The sequence below is a fragment of the Ursus maritimus genome, unplaced genomic scaffold, assembly GCF_017311325.1.
Source record: "Ursus maritimus isolate PB19 unplaced genomic scaffold, ASM1731132v1 scaffold_13, whole genome shotgun sequence".
NCBI lineage: Eukaryota > Metazoa > Chordata > Mammalia > Carnivora > Ursidae > Ursus > Ursus maritimus.
Genome location: NW_024423675.1, coordinates 36,988,862 through 37,011,678, shown reverse-complemented (window position 1 = coordinate 37,011,678; position 22,817 = coordinate 36,988,862). Strand labels below are relative to the sequence as shown.

Sequence of the window (22,817 nt, the reverse complement as noted above, 5' to 3'; positions counted from 1 at the left end):
GGGATAGGCCGGTGATGGGTATTAAGGAGGGCACATATTGCATGGTGCATGGGGTGCTATACGCAAATAATGAATCATGGAACATTGCATCAAAAACTGGGGATGTACTGTATTGTGACTAATATAACAAAATAAAATTATAAAAAAAAATGTATAATGGGAATGTGTCTAATTTTGTAACCCAGGTCTATACTGAATAATATATATCTAATTATAATATTATAAATTTTGACTACATTTCAATTTTAAAATTAGAAAAATTAATTAGGTCTCAAATTAAATATAACTGTACAATCTTTGAAAAGATGAAGATGCAATTGACAGATATTGTCAAGGGAGTTGAAAAATCAGCAGTGAGTATAGTGACTTGCACATAGTAGGATCTCAAAAGAGGAGTCTAAACTTAATGGATCATAAAATAATGACTCAACTTTTTATTTAACATGATAAAGATACCATATATAAGAAAAATGTCTGAATAATGGAGAGAAGGAGGGAAGTAGTGTGAATGAAACATTTGTCTTTTAAGATGGAGAGTCAGTAGGCAATATTTAATGGTGATGAAAGTACTAAGAATATTATTTAGATATTGTTTGGAAGATAAGTTTCTCCAGAACTTAATAGAAGAAATGGCTCAATGTGATTAAATTTGGAAGTGAGATTGGGGGATGAATAAATTGAAGAGGATACTATTGCTATTTATTTTATTCTCTTCCTTATTGTTAAAATTTTATATTTACTGTGTATGGCTTTTATAATAATTGAATAATATTTATACACAAATATCTTCACTAAAACCTTGATTACAATAAAATTAGAAACATTCTCAATAGCTATATAAAGTTGAGTGGGTAAATAATTTATGGTATATCCACATAACGACGTACTATTCAGGTGTCAAAACCAGATTTTAGAGAAACTCTCAATAGTTTGGGGAAAAATTCATTATGTGAAGTTAACACAAACATGTTAATAAGAGTATTTATGATGAATTACTACTGCATTGTATGCTTATTCTTCTACTTTTCAATATTTTATTGCATTTTCAAAAATATTCTTCCTTAAAATGTACAAAACTTAAAAAAATAAAAAAGTGCAGAAAAAAGTTAAATGACATTACTGAAAATAACATGATTTAGTTGTTACTACAAAAAAGATAAGGAGCCATAATATGAAAAATGACCTCAATAATTCACCATATGAGATTTAAAATAATCAGAGTTTTAATCTTTTAAGATTTAAGACTGTACGGCTTCTGTTGATAATCTTACAGTTTTATAAAGAAAACAGGTAACCTACCCTGTGCCGGAGAAACATTGCCAGTGTTAAAACTTGAAAGCCAGTGGAGGAAAAACCCTATATTGTAGCCATGCCTTATTTTAGTCTTTCCTAAGAGAAGAATCCACTCTTAGCGATATAAAGAAACTGTTTCAGATACGTCCTAATGTTCTACTTAACTTTGGCAAGCAAACAACATCAAGGAGTTATTTTGGCATTTGATTCTTCAATGTTTGGAGTTCATCATAAATTTCAATCCTCAAAGAAAGTATTTGGCTTAAATTTCTGTCAGCCTCTTTCCCTTCATTAACTCATGACTACTACCTATTTTTAGTCCTTTATGTATACATTTTGCTTTCTATACTATTGACTACATCTCAGCGTGTGAAGTCTGTTCTCTCCTCCCACTGCAGCACACACATCCCTCAGTGAATGCGGTCTTTTCACGCTGGAAACCACAGAAACTACAAAAAACAATTCAATAAACAAGACATTTAAAAATTACATACGTCACAGGTTTCTGATTGACCAGAAGAGCGATATGCACAGACATGTAAATACGTATATATGAATATACGTATATATGCGTATATATGCGTATAATGCAAAATATTCAACTCTTTTTGCTTTTAAAGCATAATTAATTGTAATTGATTTATAGGAAAATAATTATTGAGATGAATAAAAAACTGCTTCCTAGAGGGAATATTGATAGATATGATAGATATATTATTAAGTGAATGAAATTTACTGCAAAATGTTACTCTAAAAATAATCATATCTGGCTTCCGTTGTCTTTTTATCAGAACAACAGCTCTCTTCTATTGCTCTCACCTCGTCGAGCATGTTTTTCATCCTTCACACAGACTTCATTTAAGGAACCAATTGGATCACAATGGCATGGCTGGCATGGTCTTGGATAATTTGGAGATACCTAACAGGAATATTAAAAGGCTCTTAGTCAAATGTCATAAAAGCATCAGTATGTTTCATTCTAGCAAACTTTTAAGGACAAAATAAATTTAATAATAAATTATATTGTAATAATTGAAATATTCTAATAATTATATAATAAATTATATTGAGAAAGTAATATAGGAAATTATCTTTAATATATATTTGCAATTTCTAAAATCCCTTTCTTCTGAATAGATACACAAATGTAAAGAAAACGGTACAATATACTTCTATTTATTTGCTACCTATATTCAACAATTATCAAGATTTTGCCACATGAGTTCCATCATTTTTCATTCTTTGCTGAAGTTGAAAGAAAACTGCAGATAGAGAGTATTTTAATCCTTACACATTTCAGGATGCATCTTTCTTTTACAATCACAGTATCATTATAATAAACAAAAATAGCAATATTTACTTGACAGTCTCTAATATGTATTCCTTAATAAAAATCCTTTTGCTTGTTTTTTTGTGTATGTTTTTCTTTTCTTACAACATAGTTCAAAATTAGTAATTTCCCCAAATTTATTTTTTAGGAAGTCTGTTCACATTGATCATGATGTGACTAATTAAATAGAAATTTATATTTGGTGCTGAAAAAAAGATAATATTAGGTAGGCAAATTAAACATTTGGCTTCCTGCGGAGGCAGCATCAGCCAAGCGCCAACAGTGTAGGAAAACGTGAGCTCACATCTACTGTGGCTGCTGACTAGCTATGTGGCCTCACGTAACTGCTCTATTTCCTTGTGCTATGAGGACATCAATAGCAACTATAGTGATGTTATTAATCTAAAACTGAAAGGAAGAACATATAAAGGATCTGATAAGATTCCTCAGGCATATTAAACCTTCAATACAACTAATTTTAATGTTAAAATATTTTAATTAAACAAACCTAGACTGTGATAATATGCTGTAATTACAACACTTGTTTTCCAGATGCAATAGGATAAGAAGAAAAAAAAACATTTGCCTATGTTATACCTAAATACTGTGCACATGCTCTCTGCGTCTCTCTCTACATATAAATAAATCTATTCATATAAATACGTATATTTCCCCCCCCACAAAATATAGCTATACATATGTATATATCTATGTTTAATTTATAAATGGAAACCTGTTTACTAATGTAAATTGAAGTGTTATAACCAGAATTATTTACATGTCTGATAGAATATCAACTATATTCACAGATAAGTTTTAAAATCATCATTTAAGACACACTTATTCATTCCCCATTATGAAGTAAGAACTGTGCAAAGCACAGATAGGTAAGGCCTGACGTCCACCTTACATAAGCTTACAGGCTTGAAAGACACTGATTAAATAGAATGTGCCAAGTGATAGACATACAAACAGAGCGCTAGGGCACAAAAGAGGAGGGAGTAATAACACAACAAAATGAAGTCAACAATGTTTCACAAAAGAAGTGACATTTAGACTGAAGCTTGAAGTATGAGTAACAGTTTCAGAGTAGGTATGGGAGAAGGGCTCTCTCCCTAGAAAAAAAACACCAAGACATGAAAACAAAAAATGAGAAACAAAACCCCAAAACCCTCTGTAGACAAAAGACAAAAAGTTTATTTTAAATGAGATCTTGGCTGTAATAAATATGGTTTATGATTCCAATGATGAGCTTGAGTAAATCAAAGTCTCTAATGCATTATCCCTCTTTGTGGTAATTGGGGAAATCTGCCTGATTGCTGACCAGGAATCTTTCTAACATGAGATCCTATAAATATATCAACTTTGCATATGATTTTTAATTTTATCAAAATAATTCAGATTACTAATTAGTTCTCAAACATTCCATTATATATATTAAATATGAAATATATGGATTTACTATATAAATCTTAAATCAGATTTTAGGACAATGAATTTTAAAATATTGTAGAGATGTTATTTAGCTTAAAACTGCAATGCAAAAAAATTTTTCCTTTTATATCTTTAAAAAAATGAAATGGATTTTTGGGGCCCTTGGGTGGCTCAGTCAGTTGAGCGTCCAACTCTTGATTTCGGCTCAGGTCATGCTCTCAGGGTCCTGTGTTGACTCCATGGTCCGTGGAGAGTCTGCTTCTCTGCTTCTCCCTCTCTCCCTCCCTCTGCTCAAGTGCTCCGTCTCTCTCTCAAATAAATAAATAAATCTTTAAAAAAAATGAAATGGACTTCTACCCAAACATTAGGCACTTGAGAGATTTGAATTTTTAACATATAGTGTAGCATAAATATTCTTATAAGTATTAAGACACCATATTCTAGGCTCTGATTCACTTAACTGATTTGTAATAAAAACATGAAGCTTCCAGGCTCAGTAATGGCGGTGTCTCATATGGTCCAATCTACTCTCAGATAACAATTATTAATTCTGGACAAAATATGAAAGTAAAACATTTAAGGTCCTGGGAAATTAATCAAAAGCAGGCAGAACTTGGAAGAATTTGAGGTTTGAAAGAAAAAAAAAAATACTAGCTGAGATCTATGTTCAGAGATGGGGAGCACCAAAATCTGCATATCAACACCCTTCAAAGGCTTAACTGATCCCTTAATAGTACACCCATTCAGGAGACTCCAAGGAACCCAGTGGAAAGTAACAGCTGGAAAGCTCAATGATGTGCGTAGAGTTTTCAGGTCTGAATACCATAAAGTAAGCAGAGATTGGAATTCTCAACCAAGTTAGCAAGATTAGACAACCACCTTGAGCTTTCTGTTAATGTTCCCTAACACAGTGTAAAGCAAGCGTCTAAATAATCTAGTTTAAAACTACTAGAACTAATAGAGGAATTTAGGTTAGGATATAACATCAATATTCGGAAATCCTGATGATAATAACATTAAACAATTTTAAAATTATGTTTTACAATAATACATAAATACGCTGAGAATTAACAAAAGACATGGAACATCTCTGTACTGAAAACACTGTTGTGAGTATTTAAAGGAGATACAAATAATTGGAGAGACCTGCTCTATTCACGGATTACAAGATTCAATATTAGCGTTAGTTCTCTCCATATTTGTATTTAGATTCTATACAACAATCTCAACTGTCCTTGACAAGTTCATTCTAAAATTTATATAGAAATATAAATAAATTATTATGTCCAAAACAATCTTCAAAAGGAAGAATAAAGTTAGTGCACTTATGTTTCTGAATTCTAGGCTTATTAAAGCTGAAGTAATCAAGATAGCGTGCTATTAATGCAAGGATGGACAAATAAATCCATGGGACAGAACTAGGGCTCCAGAAATTGACCTGCAGAAATTGACCTACACAATCAAACCACATCAATTGCAAAAATACCTCAAAGCAGTTTATTTATTTTTAAAGATTTTATTTATTTATTTCAGAGAGAGAGCGAGCGCACAAGCAAGGGGGAGTGACAGCAGAGGAAGAGGGAGAACCAGGCTCCGGGCTCCTGGGACCCAGGGAGCCAGATGCAGGGCTCCATCCCAGGACCCCTGAGATCATGGCCTCAACCGAAGGCAGACACTTAACTGACTGAGCCACTCAGGCATCCCGCCTCAAAGCAATTGAAAGGAGGAAAAGAAGTACTTAAAAGAAAAAAAAATGGTCCTGGAACAACAGGTTAACCATGTAGATCTCAATCATTATTTCATACCACACACAAAGATTTGCTGAGATGGGTCATAGATCTAAAAACTAAAAATGTTTCCGGAATAAAAAAAAAATACCTTGGCTTGAAGGGAAACTTTACAAGACAAGATATAGGAACAGACAATAAGCCCTTAATATGAAAATTAAATCCAAAATGGGGTCAGCTGTAAATTTATAATAGAAGATCTGCGATAGCACCAAGCATTGATGGGAATGACTTAGTGATTGCCAAATACCCACTCGCCACACCTGCGGCACCCACACTAGAACAGTTAATTCAAAAAGACAGTCAATACCAAATATTAGAAATGATATGGAAGAACTGGAACTCACACATTTTTGTGAACATGTAAAATATTGTTACTAATTTGGCAAAACGTTGGCAGTTTCTTTTAAAGTCAGACATATAAATATCCTATAAAACAAGTATTCTATCCCTAGATACTTATGCAAGCAATGTAAATAAAACTTGACCACAGAAAATACATAAAATATAAGTCTTCCTGTGGTCATGTTTTATTTAATATAAGCGGTGTTTTGTAGGAGCTCATCAAAAACTGAAAATGACATAAATATCTACCAACAGAATGGATTAAAAATTGCAGTACGCTCATGCAAAGGAATAATACTCGGTAATCTTTTTTAAAAAAAGAACTGCGATGAACACACCATCGATAACTCTTTAAATGTTATATCGAGTGAAAGAAGGAAAACAAAATTGTATTCATGTGATGATTTCATTTTTATGAAATTCACTAAGAGGCAGAACTAATTTACGTTCTAAAAACCAGTTTGCCAAGGGGTAAGGATTAACAGGAATGGGGCACAATGGAATTTTCTGGAGAGATGGAAATGTTTTATACCACATCCTCAAAGATTTATCCAGTTTCCATTTTGAAACACGTCCAGTCACCTCCTAGAATTTGCAATCAAACTGTTCAGAGAAGCTTTCAAAACTATTTTTCCGTATAATACATCTCTGTATGAAAACGCCAAAAATAACACTTCGTAAAAGTAAAAGCATACTTTACCCCTTTGGGTCTGAAGAAACCATCAATGCATGTCTCACAGTTTATACCAGCAGTGTTCTGGGTGCAGTTAATGCACACACCCCCTCCAATGTATTTTCCATGTATATTTAAACTCAGATTTCTTCTGGCAACATTTTCATCATAGTAGCATTCTTCAGCTTTCCCATGACAATTGCATGCTGCATTAGGGAAAAATAAATTCATTAACATTAATTTCAGGTTTCAGATACATTTAAAAATCATTTTCTGTTATATAATAGATTTTTGTACTCTGTGAGAAATCATATTGCATTAGCATACATATGTAATCACTACAAAACAATCTAGAAAGTATTTGAATTTATTGAATATATTAATAAATTCATACTTTTTAATGGAACTTGAGATAATTAAAACCTATAAATTAAGCTGAATCATATGAAATTGCCAATAGTTGATTGATTTTATCTTACAAAACGGAAATTTCTCATGGTTCAACCCATAATCTCCTATTATGACAAACAATAAATTATTGAACTATGGCATTGGATGATTACTATCCAGGTAATCTGCAGTGGATAATTATTATATGTGAATCTCAGTGTTCGATCCTATGGGTAAAAATGGACACTTAGGGCATAGTTCCTTTTTCGTGCTTCTGATAACTAAAACTTGGGGTTTTTTATATGCTATGTTCGGTTGTAAGTGTTTTATATTTATTGCCACTGATTTTAATTCTCAAAGTACCTTTATGAGTTAGGGACTCATATTAACCTCTTTTCATCTATCAGGGACTGAGACAAAGAGAAGTGAAGAAATTATAGAAGGTAACCAAATCAGTCTTACCAACCTCACTCAGGAGTCAGGCTCCTGAGTCTACAGGGCTAACCCCTGGCAAATCCCTTCAAGTTCTATCTGATAAGAGAGATGAACTGTAAGATAAGTGCCAAGGAATCAGGGCAAAATGAGAGCTGGTTTGCTTCGTGGCTGAGATCACACTGTTTTGCACCAGTCTTATCTATCTAGTACTTAGTAGTCATGTGATGTAGGGACCTTCTTAATTTCACTAAGGCTCAGTTTCCGTAAACATGGAAAGGTCAATAGTAATTACCAGATAGGAATATTTAAAAGTGTTAGTGAGAAAATGCCTGTAGAATCATTAGCATAATGCCTTGTAAATAAGTTCTTGATTTTTCCTACCCCCTTCCCCCTTGATCCTCCTCGTCTTCCTATTCGCTTCCCTTCTTCCTCCTCCTTTTCTGTTTCATGTCGTATTACAGGAGTTCAGAGATGTGAAAAAATTATTCCCCCAGAAAGAACTGAGAAAGGCTTTAAGAAAATGGGTAAAATTTATTTTAGGATGGGAACTAGGGAAAAAGATATATTATGCAGAATCTCCTTCCACAGATGCTGAGTTTCTTAGATGTTCTTACATGGATTTCCACATATATGTGTTGGGGGTTGTACGTGTGTGTATATGGGCTCATGTGTGGGGCACACAGCTTAGTCTTTTTCCCCCCACAAAGGGAAACATTTATAAACTGTTCTGAACTATTTTCAAAATTTACTAATAGTAAATAGCATAGCTCTTTCTCTATTAGCATATGTTTCCCCAAAGGCCACACAGGGTATTTCTTGAATGGGGTGTTTAACAGATCCCTATTAATGCATAATTATATTGTTTCCAGATTTCTCTTTTATAAGTAACGTTGAGTACATCCTAGAAGAACAAGGAGGTAGGGGAGGATTGGGGGTTCTAATGTCATACTGCTTCCCATTTGCCAGATGAGTGACTCTGAGAAGAAAATTTAAATCTTGGTGTCATTTTTTTAAAAGATTGATTGATTGATTGATTTGACAGAATGAAAGAGAGAGAGAGACAAAGCACACAAGCAGGGGGAGCAGCAGGCAAAAGGAGAGGGAGAAGGAGGCTTCCTGCTGAGCAGAGAGCTTGACATGGGGGTCGATCCCAGGACCCTAGGACCATGACCCCGAGCTAAAGGCAGACGCTTCACTGACTGAGCCACCAGGCATCAGTGTCTTGGTGTCATTTTTGTGCTTCCCTCTTTCGGATGTTGTGAGAATGCAAAACACCCAGTGGCATGGCTGGGACGTGGGGAAACGCTCAGCTGCATAAATGTTGGAAGCAGTGGTAGTAGCCATTGTGTTCTCATGAGAGTCATGATGAGCTCTGTACAGCTATACAAAGACGTCTATAGGCTAAAATCCTACAAGTATAATTTCTAGTCAAATCTTAACTTCAACGAACCTGAAAAATTTCCCTCCAAAAATGCTATGTCAGAAAACTCTCCCTCCAATAGAAACGATAAAACTTTAACAATAGCCTCGCCAACACTGTGTATTATCAACCCTCTTATTTAATTCTGGACATAGTAAGCATTCAGGTATTTGTTGGGTGAATGAACGATAAGCTTTGATAAGTTGAAAAGAGTATTTTCATTGTTTTAATTGGTACTTCTTTAATTATGAATAAGTGTGATAACCTCTTTAGATGGTTTTAAGTCTCTTCTTTTTCTGAGAAATGCCTGTTTTAATCTTTGCTCATTTTTAACTGGTTTATTGAATTTTTTCTTATTGCTATAGAAGACGTCTTAATATAGTAAGAATGTTATCTCCTTGTGTTTGTAGCAAATACCTTCCCTGGTCTGTTGACTTTGGTTTAGAATACAGGATTCTTGCTATACTGATGGAAAGTTTTCAAACTGTATTCTAGGGAACCTGTAGTCATAAATCACTAGGCATTATAAGCAGTTTTATATCTTCAGGACAATACACAAGAATTCTTAAAAATCCTGTTATAAAAATATATTGCAAGAAACAGGCAAGATTTCTGCTCCCAGTGTAAGTAGAGGGGAAATATAGAGGAATGCAAATTGATTCTCATTATTTAGATTTAGTATTTATAACCATGAGCTAATGTAGGTAAAACACTGATGCTTGGGAAGCCCTGATTTTCACACACCATGCATGCAGTAAGGGCCCCTGCCTCCAGCTCCCAAGGCTGTTTAAAGGCCCCGCACCAACACAACTACCCATTTATAGCCTCAGAGAACACGGATGGTACCCACTCACAAAGAGCAATTTTTCGCTCTGCCATCAGCAGTTCGCTATTTCACAGAATGTCCAAGATGCATGATAGAAACGGTCTTTAGTACGGGCTTTGCAAGGCAAGAAATATTCTTTGCGTTTTAGAGATGTATCCTGCCTTAAGTAAGCCAGATTGATGAAAATCCAAATTAAACTCAAATGAATTAGCAGGCAATTATTCATTTTATAGAAGGATTTGTCATGATACAGAAGGGTTTTTCCTAATGCGAAGGTGATTGGAACACAATTCAACTTGGAAAAGGAAATTTTCATGTAAGCTTTTAGGAATGCATACATTGCCAAAAGCATGATATTTGTGCAAGGTTTTATGGTTTGGATTCCTATCTTTAATTTGTGGGTAAAAAAGAAGAACAGTTTTTTTTCCATTTGGAAATATAGCCTCCCATCTGTCCCATGAGAAATGATAATTGTTCCAGAATTCCACTATTTAAAAAAATGTATATAGTAACAAGTGGCAATCTGCTTTCGTGCTGTTTTGCCCATCCCTGTTGCTCACAGATTTGAGCTATACTTTTTGTTTCCTTGTGTAAACATATATACACAAGTGGAGACTGGTGAAGGATTTCGCAAATCTACTTTACAAAATTATAACTGTGTGACAGTGTTAGGGGCAACGGGAGAATTCCTGCCCTCAAATGCTACTCCCACTTGTTGATGGCTGATATTCTACCAGGGGAAGAGACATATCATTAAATTTAAAGAAGTTTGAGAACATGAGTGCCATTTCACTTAAATGCGCTCTTAGGAACAAATGTCTGCTCTCACTGGGAGAAGCTGTGGAGAACCTGAGGGATGGTCAGGAACGGGGTAGGGGAGACAGGAAGAAAACAAAGCTGGCCTCCGGTTGCCCCTTTTACCACAGTGGGTGTTGGTGGCCCATTTCTGCAGATACAACTCAGTAACAATGGGTGATTTCTAACAAAGCATCTTCACAACCAGGCAGACACAAATCTAAAGGCAAAAAAAAAGGGGGGAGGGCGCCTGGGTAGCTCAGTCGATAAGTACCAACTCTTGGTTTGGGCTCAGGTCATGATCTCAGGGTCGTGAGATCAAGCCCTGCATCAGGCTCAGTGCTCAACATGGAGTCGGCTTGGGAATCTCTCTTTCTCCCTCTGCCCCTCCCACCTCTCTACAATAAATAAGTAAATCTTTTCTAAAAAAAGGTGAGTGTAGAAAACGGAGGGACTCAAGACACTGATAGCATATGCAGAATCTTAATCTCGAAAGAAAATATTTCATGGTTGGGGGATTTTATGATTAACGTTTGCTAGGATTCAAGTTTTAAGAACCTACCATGTCTGACAAACGATACATGATAAAAAATTTTTAAATAAATATACAAAGTTGGTATTAGCTTAAAATGTCTACCACACCTGTTTTGGGGGCCATATATACCCATGGAACTGAAAAAATGTAGCTAGGACTCACTAAAATATTAATATTGGAATTCAATTGAATTGGGCTTCGTGGCTAGTTTGGATTTATAGCTCAGCACAAGTCTTTGTTTTAGGTTTCGTCTTGGCCTGAGCAGATCTCCAGAACACAGGTTTCTCTAGTATCCCTGTCACCATGTTGGGCCAGTTGACAATATTAGGCTACAAAGTCATCTGCTACACTTCTTGAGTATTTCCCTTCTGAAAAAACTGGCCATATGGTTGTCTTCAAAAATGATAACATTCAAGTATTAATGACTGTCTGTTGTCACGTATTTGCACAGCCAATTGTTCTATTATTTTTTATTACTAGCTTTTCTTCTTGGTTGCCACAGCCTAGTTTATGCTAATGATTATCACTGCTGCCATTTCTAAAATAGTATCTTCTACTGTTATTAATGAGAAACCATACATTTAAAATATTTATTACTATTAAAATAAATATTCTTTATCTACAAATTTGATTTTTTTGCCTTCTCTGTTACCTTTTGCTCTCATATTCTTCCCAGTTACTGTGCCCAAACCCACCACCCTTTAATAAGTATAACTAATGTATCAGAGTGTTTTTCCTTCATTTTTTAGGTAATGATATAGTGCTAATTGGAAAGGTATAAACTCTCCCCTCTGTTTTTTTCCTCCACTTATTAGATGATTGATATACAAAAGCTGTTTACTAGGGAAGGAGCTACAAAGGGAGCAGGCAGAAGAATCTGGAGCCATACTAGTTTCAGAACCATTTTACAAACATATCAACATATTAAATATTAGTCTCTATATAGTGTAGGTTTTGCTGAGTGTTTATGTGCATTTCTAGTAGAGAGAGAGAGTGTGTGTGTGTGTGTGTGTGTGTGTGTGTGTGTGTGTGTTTATATAATGCCATAAGCTTGAGATTTACTCTGATGACAGTAAGTGTATTTTTGTAAAAAGTATGCTTTCACTATGCTTTTATCTATCTCTCGTAAGGCCCACACAGTGGTAAAGTCTAGGTGTTTAGTAATATTTGTCAAATTAAAAAACAAAACAAAACTGAGTAAAACAGCAGGGTAAAAGAGCCTACCAGCTATTGCCTTGGATAAAATGTAGAAACTGGAAACATGCACTTACCTAAAATCACAACATGCTGACAGTACCTGAGTCCCCACAAAGGGAGACCCACATATGTTGTTGATTCTAAGGAACATACCTTCACATTCTGTTTTAGTCAGAAACGTCCCAGCTCGCCAAGGTTTCTGATGGAATCCCGGACAGCACTGATCACAGCTGTCACCACACGTATTATGCTCACACTCACAGAGGGATTTCTAGTCAAAAATTGGGGGGAGGAAACATAATTTTAGTATTTTTGGAATCTTGGAGGAAGGGCCTTCCCCAGGAGGTAGAAGGAAGAGAAGAGAGAACTTTGAGACGGTGTGCCAAAACGTGCAACTCCTGTCAGTCTGGACAGGACGAAGGACCAGCCTTGCGAGTGATATATTTGATCAACACCAGCCTAAGGAGGTCCAGACTATTCTGGAATCACTAGACTCAGGTCTGGAAGAGGGTCTAGGCCCAACTGAGAATGATCTTGAAGACCGAACTCCTTTCTCTGATTCCTGAGATCTATAGGTTTTCTGGTTTGGATGCGTCCACTTTGAGGCAAAGTACTGTTAACATTCAGGGGTGTGGGAAGAGGAGAATAGATCCCTAGGCACCGAAGGCCGTGGTATAATAGAAATCTAATGTCCCAGGACTGAATCTCCTGTCTGTGTGTGCTCCGAGTACAGCCCAATTCATCGCGTGGAACTGGGCCTGCAAGGCTGCCTTGTGGGCTCTCACAGCTTGGGGAACACAGGAGAGATAGCACTCACACCCTGTGGAGAGATGCACCACAACCTTGCCCATTCGAATATGCCAGGGCATTTGAACCTGCCTTAGGTAGTAATATTATGATGCATTAGTCAGAAAACCAGCTTTGAGAGAAATACCATTTGTATTACAGTTTTAGAGGAAAAACAAACTGTACATAAGTAACTATGGTCACTGATCTTACTACTCACTACCTTTCTTCCCCATAATATACAATAGATGATTTTGTATTTCATCTGTTTATGACTGAGATAAATAGATGTTCATTCACCATCTTTTAGGTGATGCTTATTTAATACATTGGCATTAATGAAAAATTCAAGCCAAAGGCACTCTAGCATTTTCTGACCTGGCAGTTTCATCACTCTCTTGAATACACTCTTTAATCCGGCTCCGTATCGCCCCGGCCCTACCTCGGCCTCCTGTTCCACGGCCATTCCTATTTACTTCATGTGCAGTTTTCATTTGTTTGCATTAATTTTTTTGATGAAAACTTTTAAAAGAAATGGTCAGGTTGATTGATGGCAGGCCGTCTCTAAAGCTAAATCATACAGCAGGCTGTCGTCGCTAGAGAGGTTTCAAAATAGATAGACCAGTTTGGGAGCCTTTTTGGGGAAAAAAAAAAAAACAAAACTAATCTGTTTTCTGATACTGTGGTGGCTGACTTCAAAGTCTATCATCCTGCCAGCTCCATTTCACCCTGGCATGGCTCTCTGTTACACCGTCTAAGTGGGGACCTGACACCCATTCACAGCATCCCTGTCGGCAAAGCGGCTCATGAAGCATTTGACAGTTCAGAGTTTCATTTTGCTAAGCACCCTATAAATATACATACATTTGTCACCAGATCAAGTGGACAAGCCCTGGCATGACCATAACAGATGCACATCCCTCCGACCGAAATATCCTTGACCGAGTAGTAGTACTGCAAAAAGCAAGCCAGACAGAAATCCTGTTAAGATGACTGCAAGGTGTAAGCAACAAAAGGAACATTCGCTGAAAAACGTTACTTTCTGCTTTCATCTTCAGCTTGAGGCATGACGGAACAACTGAGCAAGTTAACTCCTTGCTCTGTGATCAGAGCCCGAGAAAGAATGCCTCTGATTTACATTTGGTGGGTATTTGAGAAATTTCCTTCCCCCAGACACACAAAGTGTATGCTAGCCTATTTATTATTGAAAGCAAGTTGTTACTGTGGGTAGGGGCTGGTAAGGGCAATAACTCTTCATAAAAGTTGTGTTATGTAGTTTTGTGAAAGAAAACTTCCTTTATTGCCATTATAGGAAGCTCAGTGTTCATTAATCATATGCGGACGTCTTCCTTGATGGATTTGACGAAACTCCACATCTTTAGAGGAAATTGTGCTCATAACAGAATGTGTCTTAACCATGTTAAGAGGAAATAAAAAGTAATGAACTGCAAGACTGATTTAACATAATGTAAGGAGTAAACTACATAGCTGGAACGCTTGCTGTTTTTTTCATTTTTATGTTAAAATGCCCATGTGATTACTTTCCTATTTGAAATTAATATAGGGCTATGTTTTTAATTATTTTAAGCTACCCACCTATGTTTAAAGATAATTTACAATTATAGTACTGGACTATTTAAATTTTTAAATTAATATGCATATAACATTTTATAACTGAGAGAGTACATTATCTTATAAAAGCCAAATAACCACCTCTGTGGTAGACAGTTCTATTATTACAACTATTCACATTAAAAAACCCAGCAAGAACAAGTAGGTGAAAACAAATCTGAGTTCCCTAGCTACAAATTCCCTTTTTCCATTTATTTTTTTCCGTTTATTTTGTTGTTTACATAGAGTATCTTTTATAATATTTTTTGTTACTGTTCTTACTTGACATACCTAGACCTAGAACTTGAGATGAAACTTGCTAGAAGTTTAGGTAATGTAAAAGTCTGCTTTTCACTAACTTAATCACTTAATAATATAGATATGAATAGGGATATTTGCTCAGAAAGCTGATACAGTACTTTTGTAGATGCTTTTAAAACTGGGAAATTTGTTTTAAATATAAATGCGTAATGTTTCGCTTTTGAGTCATGAAGAGCTGAAATTCAATATCCTATTTTTACATATTTAAATTTATATGTAGTGTTTACTGAACGAGCACTTTCAAAAAGCTTATTTCTATGTTGCATTTTACTGCACTATTTTAAATGCTCACGTACAATGAAGTTATAAATAATAGATGTGCATCCCAACCCCCACTCTGCCTTCTGCAAAAGATGATAAAAGGAACATATTTATTTACATTGATTTATTTTCCTCCGTTAGATATACTGTCAGAAAAGATTAAATTTCACTTCAAAATTACTCAATCTTCCTCGGTGTATATTTTTAAATCATGCCAAAATTATAATTAAAAGTGATTTTTTACACAAGTAAAGAATTTAAACACTGCAGTAAAATAATGATTACTTCTGGATAAGATAATTTACAATATGCTGAAATGTAACTCAAGATAAAGTTATTTCAGGTTTGGAAAATGCAGGGCACTAAAACACCCAACGTGCGTTGTATGGGGATAGTCAAACTTTAAAAGTTATTTTTGGGAGGATGGAGTGGTGAGGTGCGGGTAAGTTAAGTAATAAGAAGAAAATATACGTAAGGGGTATTCATGAACTGTGAAAAGTGCTGACCTTCCATATTCAGTGTGCGGCTTCAGCCATTTGTAACTGGAGGCAGTAGTCAGACCTTTCAGAACTAAGTGCATCATTCTAGAATTAAGTGCTGTGTCTCACATCTCCGTTTCTCTCTACAATCCCATTTCCACCTTCACCTCTAGTCATAGAGCAGATATTCTGTTAAGCATGGATTTGTTTTATGGATGTGTAGCTGAATTGATAACAATGTCTTGGTTCTATAGCAGCCTCTAAGGAGTGGGATATAAACTAGTGACTGTGGTGAAGAATAGGTGGGAAGAAAGGCAGTTATTACTTTAGTAACCTGGACTGATCCCCTATGTCATAATCCATAAATTCTAGTTTAACATTGGAAAACAGCACTTCTGTTAGCTCTTTTCAAAAATCTATTAAAAGGGATGCCACCACCTTTTTCCCCCAATAGTCTATTTATAAAAGACAATAAAACAGTGTACACAATCCATTCCCCCACCCCAGTAGCGCTTTTTAAAACTATGCCTTCTGATTCATTAATGAAACATAAAGTTAAATTATTTGATTGGGCAAAATGGTCCACAGAACAACGACACTTACATCATCTAAAAATGTGCTAGAATTATTTTTCAACTCTGCCCTAGACCTCCTGAGTCAGAATCTACATTTCCACAACATCACCAGCTAATTCTATTCACATTAAAGTGTAAGCTATATTGAGGTGTGTATGTGTGTGTGTGTGTGTGTATACTGAGTTATGGTAGAAAATATATTTCTTAGTGTGGATTGTGGCCAAAAATGTCTCAAAGCTACAGCACTTCCTGTAGCTACTGCCCCAGAGCCAATTACGGTAATAGTACAGATCACCGACAGTGACAAAAACAAATTCTGTCGTCAAAAGTAAGATTCTGAGGGGCGCCTGGGTGGCGCAGCGGTTAAGCGTCTGCCTTCGGCTCAGGGCGTGATCCCGGCATTGTGGGATCGAGCCCCACATCAGGCTCCTCCGCTGGGAGCCTGCTTCTTCCTCTCCCACTCCCCCTGCTTGTGTTCCCTCTCTCGCTGGCTGTCTCTGTCAAATTAATAAATAAAATCCTAAAAAATTAATAAGATTATGAACTAGGCACTGTAATCTTCCCTTTACAAATGAGGAAATTCAAGTTTAGAACTGTTATAAAGTTTGATAAATGTTACATATCTAAGAAGTGGCCGAGCTTGGCTTTGGACAAAGGAGGGTTATGTTTAATTGTAGTCTGATAACAAACACTCCTACAAATCACTGAAAGAGATCTTTTAAAATTATTTAACAATTACCAATATCATTTACAGGCCATGATAGGATTCGTCATAACTTACTCTTCGGGTGACAATCGGGTCAATTTCTCTTGGGTCTTTGTGAGCAAACATCATCAAATCAGCATTCAAGGTACGGATCCGCTGAAATCTCAGGCGAATATAGCGAGCGGAGGTAAATTCTAGCAGTTCAGGAGAAGGGTCATCGGCACTTGGTCTCCCATTGATCAAAGAGATGTGAATCTACACATTGTGGGAAATAATTTAACAATTAAGGTTACCAAAAATAAAATACCTGGCTTTTTCTGATTTTTCTTGGGAAAATAAAGTCAAGGCTTACATTTCCCAATTAGGCAGATGTGGGTTGGTATTTACTCACTGGAATACAGTGAAGTAATTGAACAAGTTTATGGAGCTTCTAATATATGTATAAGCAATTCATTTGTTTATATTTTAGGCATTCTCTATATACTGCAATTCCCCATATTTTTTTTGTTCTAAGGCAATGCATCTACTTGATTTTGCTAGGATTTCCATAAAACCTTAAATCAGTCATTCTTTTTCTGAAAATTGTTATGCCCTAAAATTATTTAAGAATCTGGTATATAGTGGGAAACCAGAAAACTTGATTTTAAAAAAAGGTACAAAATTTCAGATAATACAGGAACTTAAAGTACTTCTAAGATTGAAAGTATCTAATTATACAGCCTTAAATATATACAGCAAAATTGACACATTAGAAGAAAACTAGACAATCTACAATCACAGTGAGAGATTTCAAAAGGTTTTTTTTGTTGTTGTTATTTGGGTTTTAGAAATTGATAAAGAAGACAAAAAATTACAAGGATTTAGCATATTCTATGAAAAATACACTCTATGAAAATACATTGAAACCTGGATGGAATGGTAAATTTTTTAGGAGAATAATTTAGCACGATTAACACTAGAAGAAATAAAATCTAATCATGTAAAAAAAGGAGAAATTAGCAAAGAACTACCCTCTAGAGGTGCACGAAGCCCACATTCTCTTGCAGGCATCTCATGAGAGCAGAGAATTTTGATGAGGGAAAACCGATAAAACCAAAGTATTCCTATTACAGATAAAGAAATTGTTTCCCTAATACCTGAAGAGCTCCTATAATTCAACAACAAAAAAAGACCAACAACTAAGACAAAAACACAAAAAAATATAAAGGGACTATTCAAAGAAAAATAAATATTAGTGGCCATTAAGCTTTCAATAAGACAGTGAACCTCACTCATAATAACAGGACTGCTCATTTAAGTTTTTTTAAAGATTTTATTTATTTGAGAGAGAGAGAGAGCATGAGTTGGGGGCAGAGAAAGAGGGAGAAACAGACCTCCCACTGAGCAGGGAGCCGGATGCGGGGCTCGATCCCAGGACACTGAGATCATGACTAGCGCTGAAGGCAGATGTTTAGCTGACTGAGCCACCCAGGTGCCCCACGACTCCTGATTTAAAATACCGTAATAAACTTTTTCCCATTTTTTCATGTTGTCAAAACTCCGAAATAATTATCATACTCCCTGATGGCAAGACTAAGGAGATACAGGCATTCTCAGACACTTACAGGTGTGAGCGGCACAAATCACTATGGAGGTGAATTTAGCAATAACTATCAACATTACAAATGCCTAAAATTTGACCCAGAAATTCTACTTATGGGAACTATCCTACATATATCATATATATATTTTTTTCTATGGCATATTTTGGTAATAGCAAAAGACTAGAAACAATCTACTATCCATCAATAATGTATGGCTGGCTAAATGTTATACATCTATACAATGAATTGTGTGCATGATAAAAAGAATGAGGAAACTCTCGATACACGCAAAGGAAGAAGTACACTACTTCGACTTTTTCTGTCCTTGGTAAATGCAATATTGCCTATATGATAAATTAAATCAAAATTGTTCAAAAAACTTGAAACTGGTAGGTTTTAGATGGAAAACGTACACATGGAGACAGATACACAACACACACACACACACACACACACACACACACACACACACACACAGTCAGACACACACACTTACAGGAGCCTAAAGAGACAGGAATACAAGAAGAGAAGAATGTGTGCTGGGCTGAGGGCTGTCCCAGAACACGACAGTCCGTACGTACACTGAGAAACTATGACTTGAGATCACCCACTGGAATTTTCATCCACTTTTGCAAGATGACAAATCATGTGTGTTAATTATGTTTTCTGACAGGAAAGGCAATGATATGTGTTTCCGTTCCTAACATCCTGCATTTAGATAATCCCTGAGAGATTTTACAAACTGACTGCCAATAAACTACTGAATCACTAGAAAAATAAATATAGCAAACTCTGAGATGAGAAACTAATTCTGATGCCACAAAGAATAAACTCAAAATGGTTCAGGATAAAAATATGAAATGTCCCAGCTAATTGAGTCTACCTTGGATATTTAGTAGAGAATAAATTCACTTCACACATTTGAGGATGATAGAATGCAAAATCTTCTAAAACAGTGAATCTCAATATACTGAATACCCTCCTCTAATGTAGGAAATTCTAGAAGCTCTAAGTAGGTCTTGCATCTTCCACAGTTCTGGTATCTAGCAGGTGAGCCAGAAATATGTTTAAAATTAAGTTGTCTCTATGACATAAGAATGTATCGATTAAACGTAAAGATAGAGCAAAGAGAGGCATGAAGCCATTAAAATTAGTTCCCCTTAGAGATTTTGGCATCCAAGAAATCACCAGTGCCCTTGAATTCATGCTTAAGTTTGTATCTTATCAAGCTCTCCCTTTATTGCTTCCAGAAGTGCTATTTGAAAGAAAAGAAGACATCACCACATGTCCAGGACTAATGTTCCTGAAAATTGTTAAGGTTTATTTGGTGTAAATGCTGTGGGATCCATATCTGTACTGTGCACGGAATCAGTATGTTCCTCATTTAAACATACAGGAACTTAAAAAAAATGGTACACATGTTCTCATTTAGGTGAATAAACCATATGATGGCGACATAAAGGAACAGGCAAAAGAACGCTTCTCCTCACAGCTTTGGTATTTTCATCAAGCTACTCTGCCAAGAGATCTTGTGAGGAGAGTTAGTCCCAAGCTGTTTCTGGGCTACAAAACCAGCCAGCTGTTTGGCCATGTTGTGTCAGCTTCCTTCCATCATTTTCCCTACTCCCCTTCAAAATAAATCCTAATACTAGATAGGGTATGTCCACTGGCACTTTGCTGTGTAATTCCAAGTCCACTGGACGGCTTAGCATACTTCCTGATCTCCTGGGGGGAGTCACAACTGGAAGGTGTCTATCTTCAAAAAGATGAAAAGTGTCAGTCCTTAAGACCACTGCAGCCTTGCTGTGAGGCCGTGGGAAGTCTGTGGCGGTCTGGGGTCTTCTGAAATGATTTCCATTACAGACGTGTTGGAGAGTGTATGTTCATGCTGTCAAAGGAATTCATTCCAACTGAAAATATCAGCTTGATTAACAGCTGGCTTTTTAGATTTTGAAATTACACTCTTCTTTGAAATTAGTTTTCACAGATAAATAAAAAGAAAATAAAAACTCATGAGAAATATCCTTTTTTATGACCAAATGTCTAAATCAATATTATACTCTACCCATCCAAATAATTCTGTTTTTATTAGTTGTAAGCATACTATTTAAATCATATTTCCTTTGCAGATGGAGAAGACCTCTGTGCCTCCATGGCGTTTTTACTTTTATGATTAGACTACAACTTAAAAATAGTTTTCACAGCAAATAATCAATTTTCTAGTATGGATAATTGTCCCTAATTATCACATTTTTCTATTTATATTACTGCATCTACTTGAGATTGCTAAAAGAGCTGTAGTCCTAATATGTTCCCCAATGATACAAGGTTATTGAGTGAATGGATGGGTGTGAGAATGATCATTAAGGATCATTAATAATCTTCAGAAACTTGGAAATGAGTAGTGGAAGAGGACGGCCTTGACAACTTGCTGTGTAGTATGCTCTCTTCATACATTTTTTAATCCCGTGCTCATGACCAGTCTTTAAGTGTGCCAGTGACATAAGTACAACAACTTGGAAGTGAGGGGAGCCAGGAGATGGAAGAAAATCCTTGTGTGTAGGATGAGATTAACTGTCTACAGGTGTGGCCAAAGAATCTTACAGAAATACGTGGCTGAGACTTGTGGGAACCCCCTAAATCCAGCCATGCTTAATATAATATTTCAGAGAGGGAGCGTAAGATCATAATAACTTTGAAAAGGGAGCCTAATCACTTTTATTTTATTTTATCCTGTGAGGGGGAAAAAGCATATATTTGGAGAAAGGGGGTGAGCCGTGTGAAGCTTAGGGAAAGGAGATACTGCGGTCATTTGTCACTGTGTTTCTAGCCCAGAGCAGAGGCTCTGGCTCTGGCTCCGGCTGGTCAATAGAAACCCCCAAATGATCCGTTTCCAGTCCTCACCATGCTTAATCTGTTTGTAGCACTTAAAACAACAGGTTACTCCCATGACTTCCAGGACACCATGCCGTCCTGGTCTTCCTACCCCTCCGGCTACTTTTCTCACTCTCCTTCATTGCTTTCTACCTCCCTCCTCTCCTCCCTGACTTTCTAATCCTGGAGTACCACAGTACCGAATTTGGGGCCTTTTTTCTTTTCTATCCACACTTACTCACTTAGTGATCCCATCAAATCTCACCAATGTCAATGCCATCTGTAATTGTATGATTAATGAACGTAAAACACACCCTGCAGCAAAAATACACACACACACACACACACACCATCCGTACTGATGCCTGCCACACCTGCATCTCCAGGTCAAACCTCTCCTCTGAAGGTCAGGATGCAGAATCCAGCTGCCTTCTGGATATACTGATGTGGCAGCCAAACACGTATCTCAAACTTGTATCTCAAACTGAGTTCCTGCTCTTCATTCCCACAATCTTCCCAACCTCACTGAATATAAGAAACAACACAGAGGGTCATAGGGGAAGGGAGGGGAAAATCAGAGAGGGAGAAAAACCATGAGAGGCTCTTGACTATGGGAAACAAACTGAGGGCTGTGGAAAGGGAGGTGGGTGAGGGGATGGGGTAACTGGGTGATAGGTATTAAGGAAGGCACATGATGAGATGAGCACTGGGTGTTATATTCAACTAATGAATCACTGAACACTATACCAACACTAATGATGTACTGTAGTTGACTAACTGAATTTAAATAAAAAGAAAAGAAAAGAAAAAAAAAATAATGTCATACTTTCACCTACTTAGGACTCCAAGTTGGAGTCCTGCTTGACTGCTTTTGTTTTCTGTCTTTGGGCATCCAATTTGTCTACAAATCCTCTTGGCTTTACCCTCAAAATATATCCAGCATCCAAACACTTCTTACCACCTCCCCTAAAACCATATTGGTGCAAACATTCATCATCTTCTCCTCAACCCACCCCCCGCTGCCCCGGGCACCACAATAGCTTCCCAGCAGTTTTCCCTGGTACCACTCTTATTTCTCTACAGTGTATTTACAACCATAGCAGCTGTTCTTTTTTTTTTTTTTTTTTAACTCTGTAGTAAAGGTTTCCATCAACTTATTCT

At 36.4% G+C, this 22,817-nt stretch overlaps 1 protein-coding gene across 1 annotated transcript in view; it reads right to left on the bottom strand.

The window, feature by feature from the left end:
• The window catches only part of LAMA2 (laminin subunit alpha 2), a 601,373-nt gene that overhangs the window by 344,890 nt on the left and 233,666 nt on the right, over window positions 1-22,817 (bottom strand). Inside the window, exons 5-9 of the mRNA XM_040627485.1 lie at window positions 17,275-17,454; window positions 14,111-14,200; window positions 12,614-12,731; window positions 6,890-7,068; window positions 2,113-2,212 (exon numbers count right to left, since the gene is read on the bottom strand). Of these exons, the coding sequence (XP_040483419.1) occupies window positions 2,113-2,212; window positions 6,890-7,068; window positions 12,614-12,731; window positions 14,111-14,200; window positions 17,275-17,454 (667 nt within the window). The remainder of the gene's footprint in view (window positions 1-2,112; window positions 2,213-6,889; window positions 7,069-12,613; window positions 12,732-14,110; window positions 14,201-17,274; window positions 17,455-22,817) is intronic.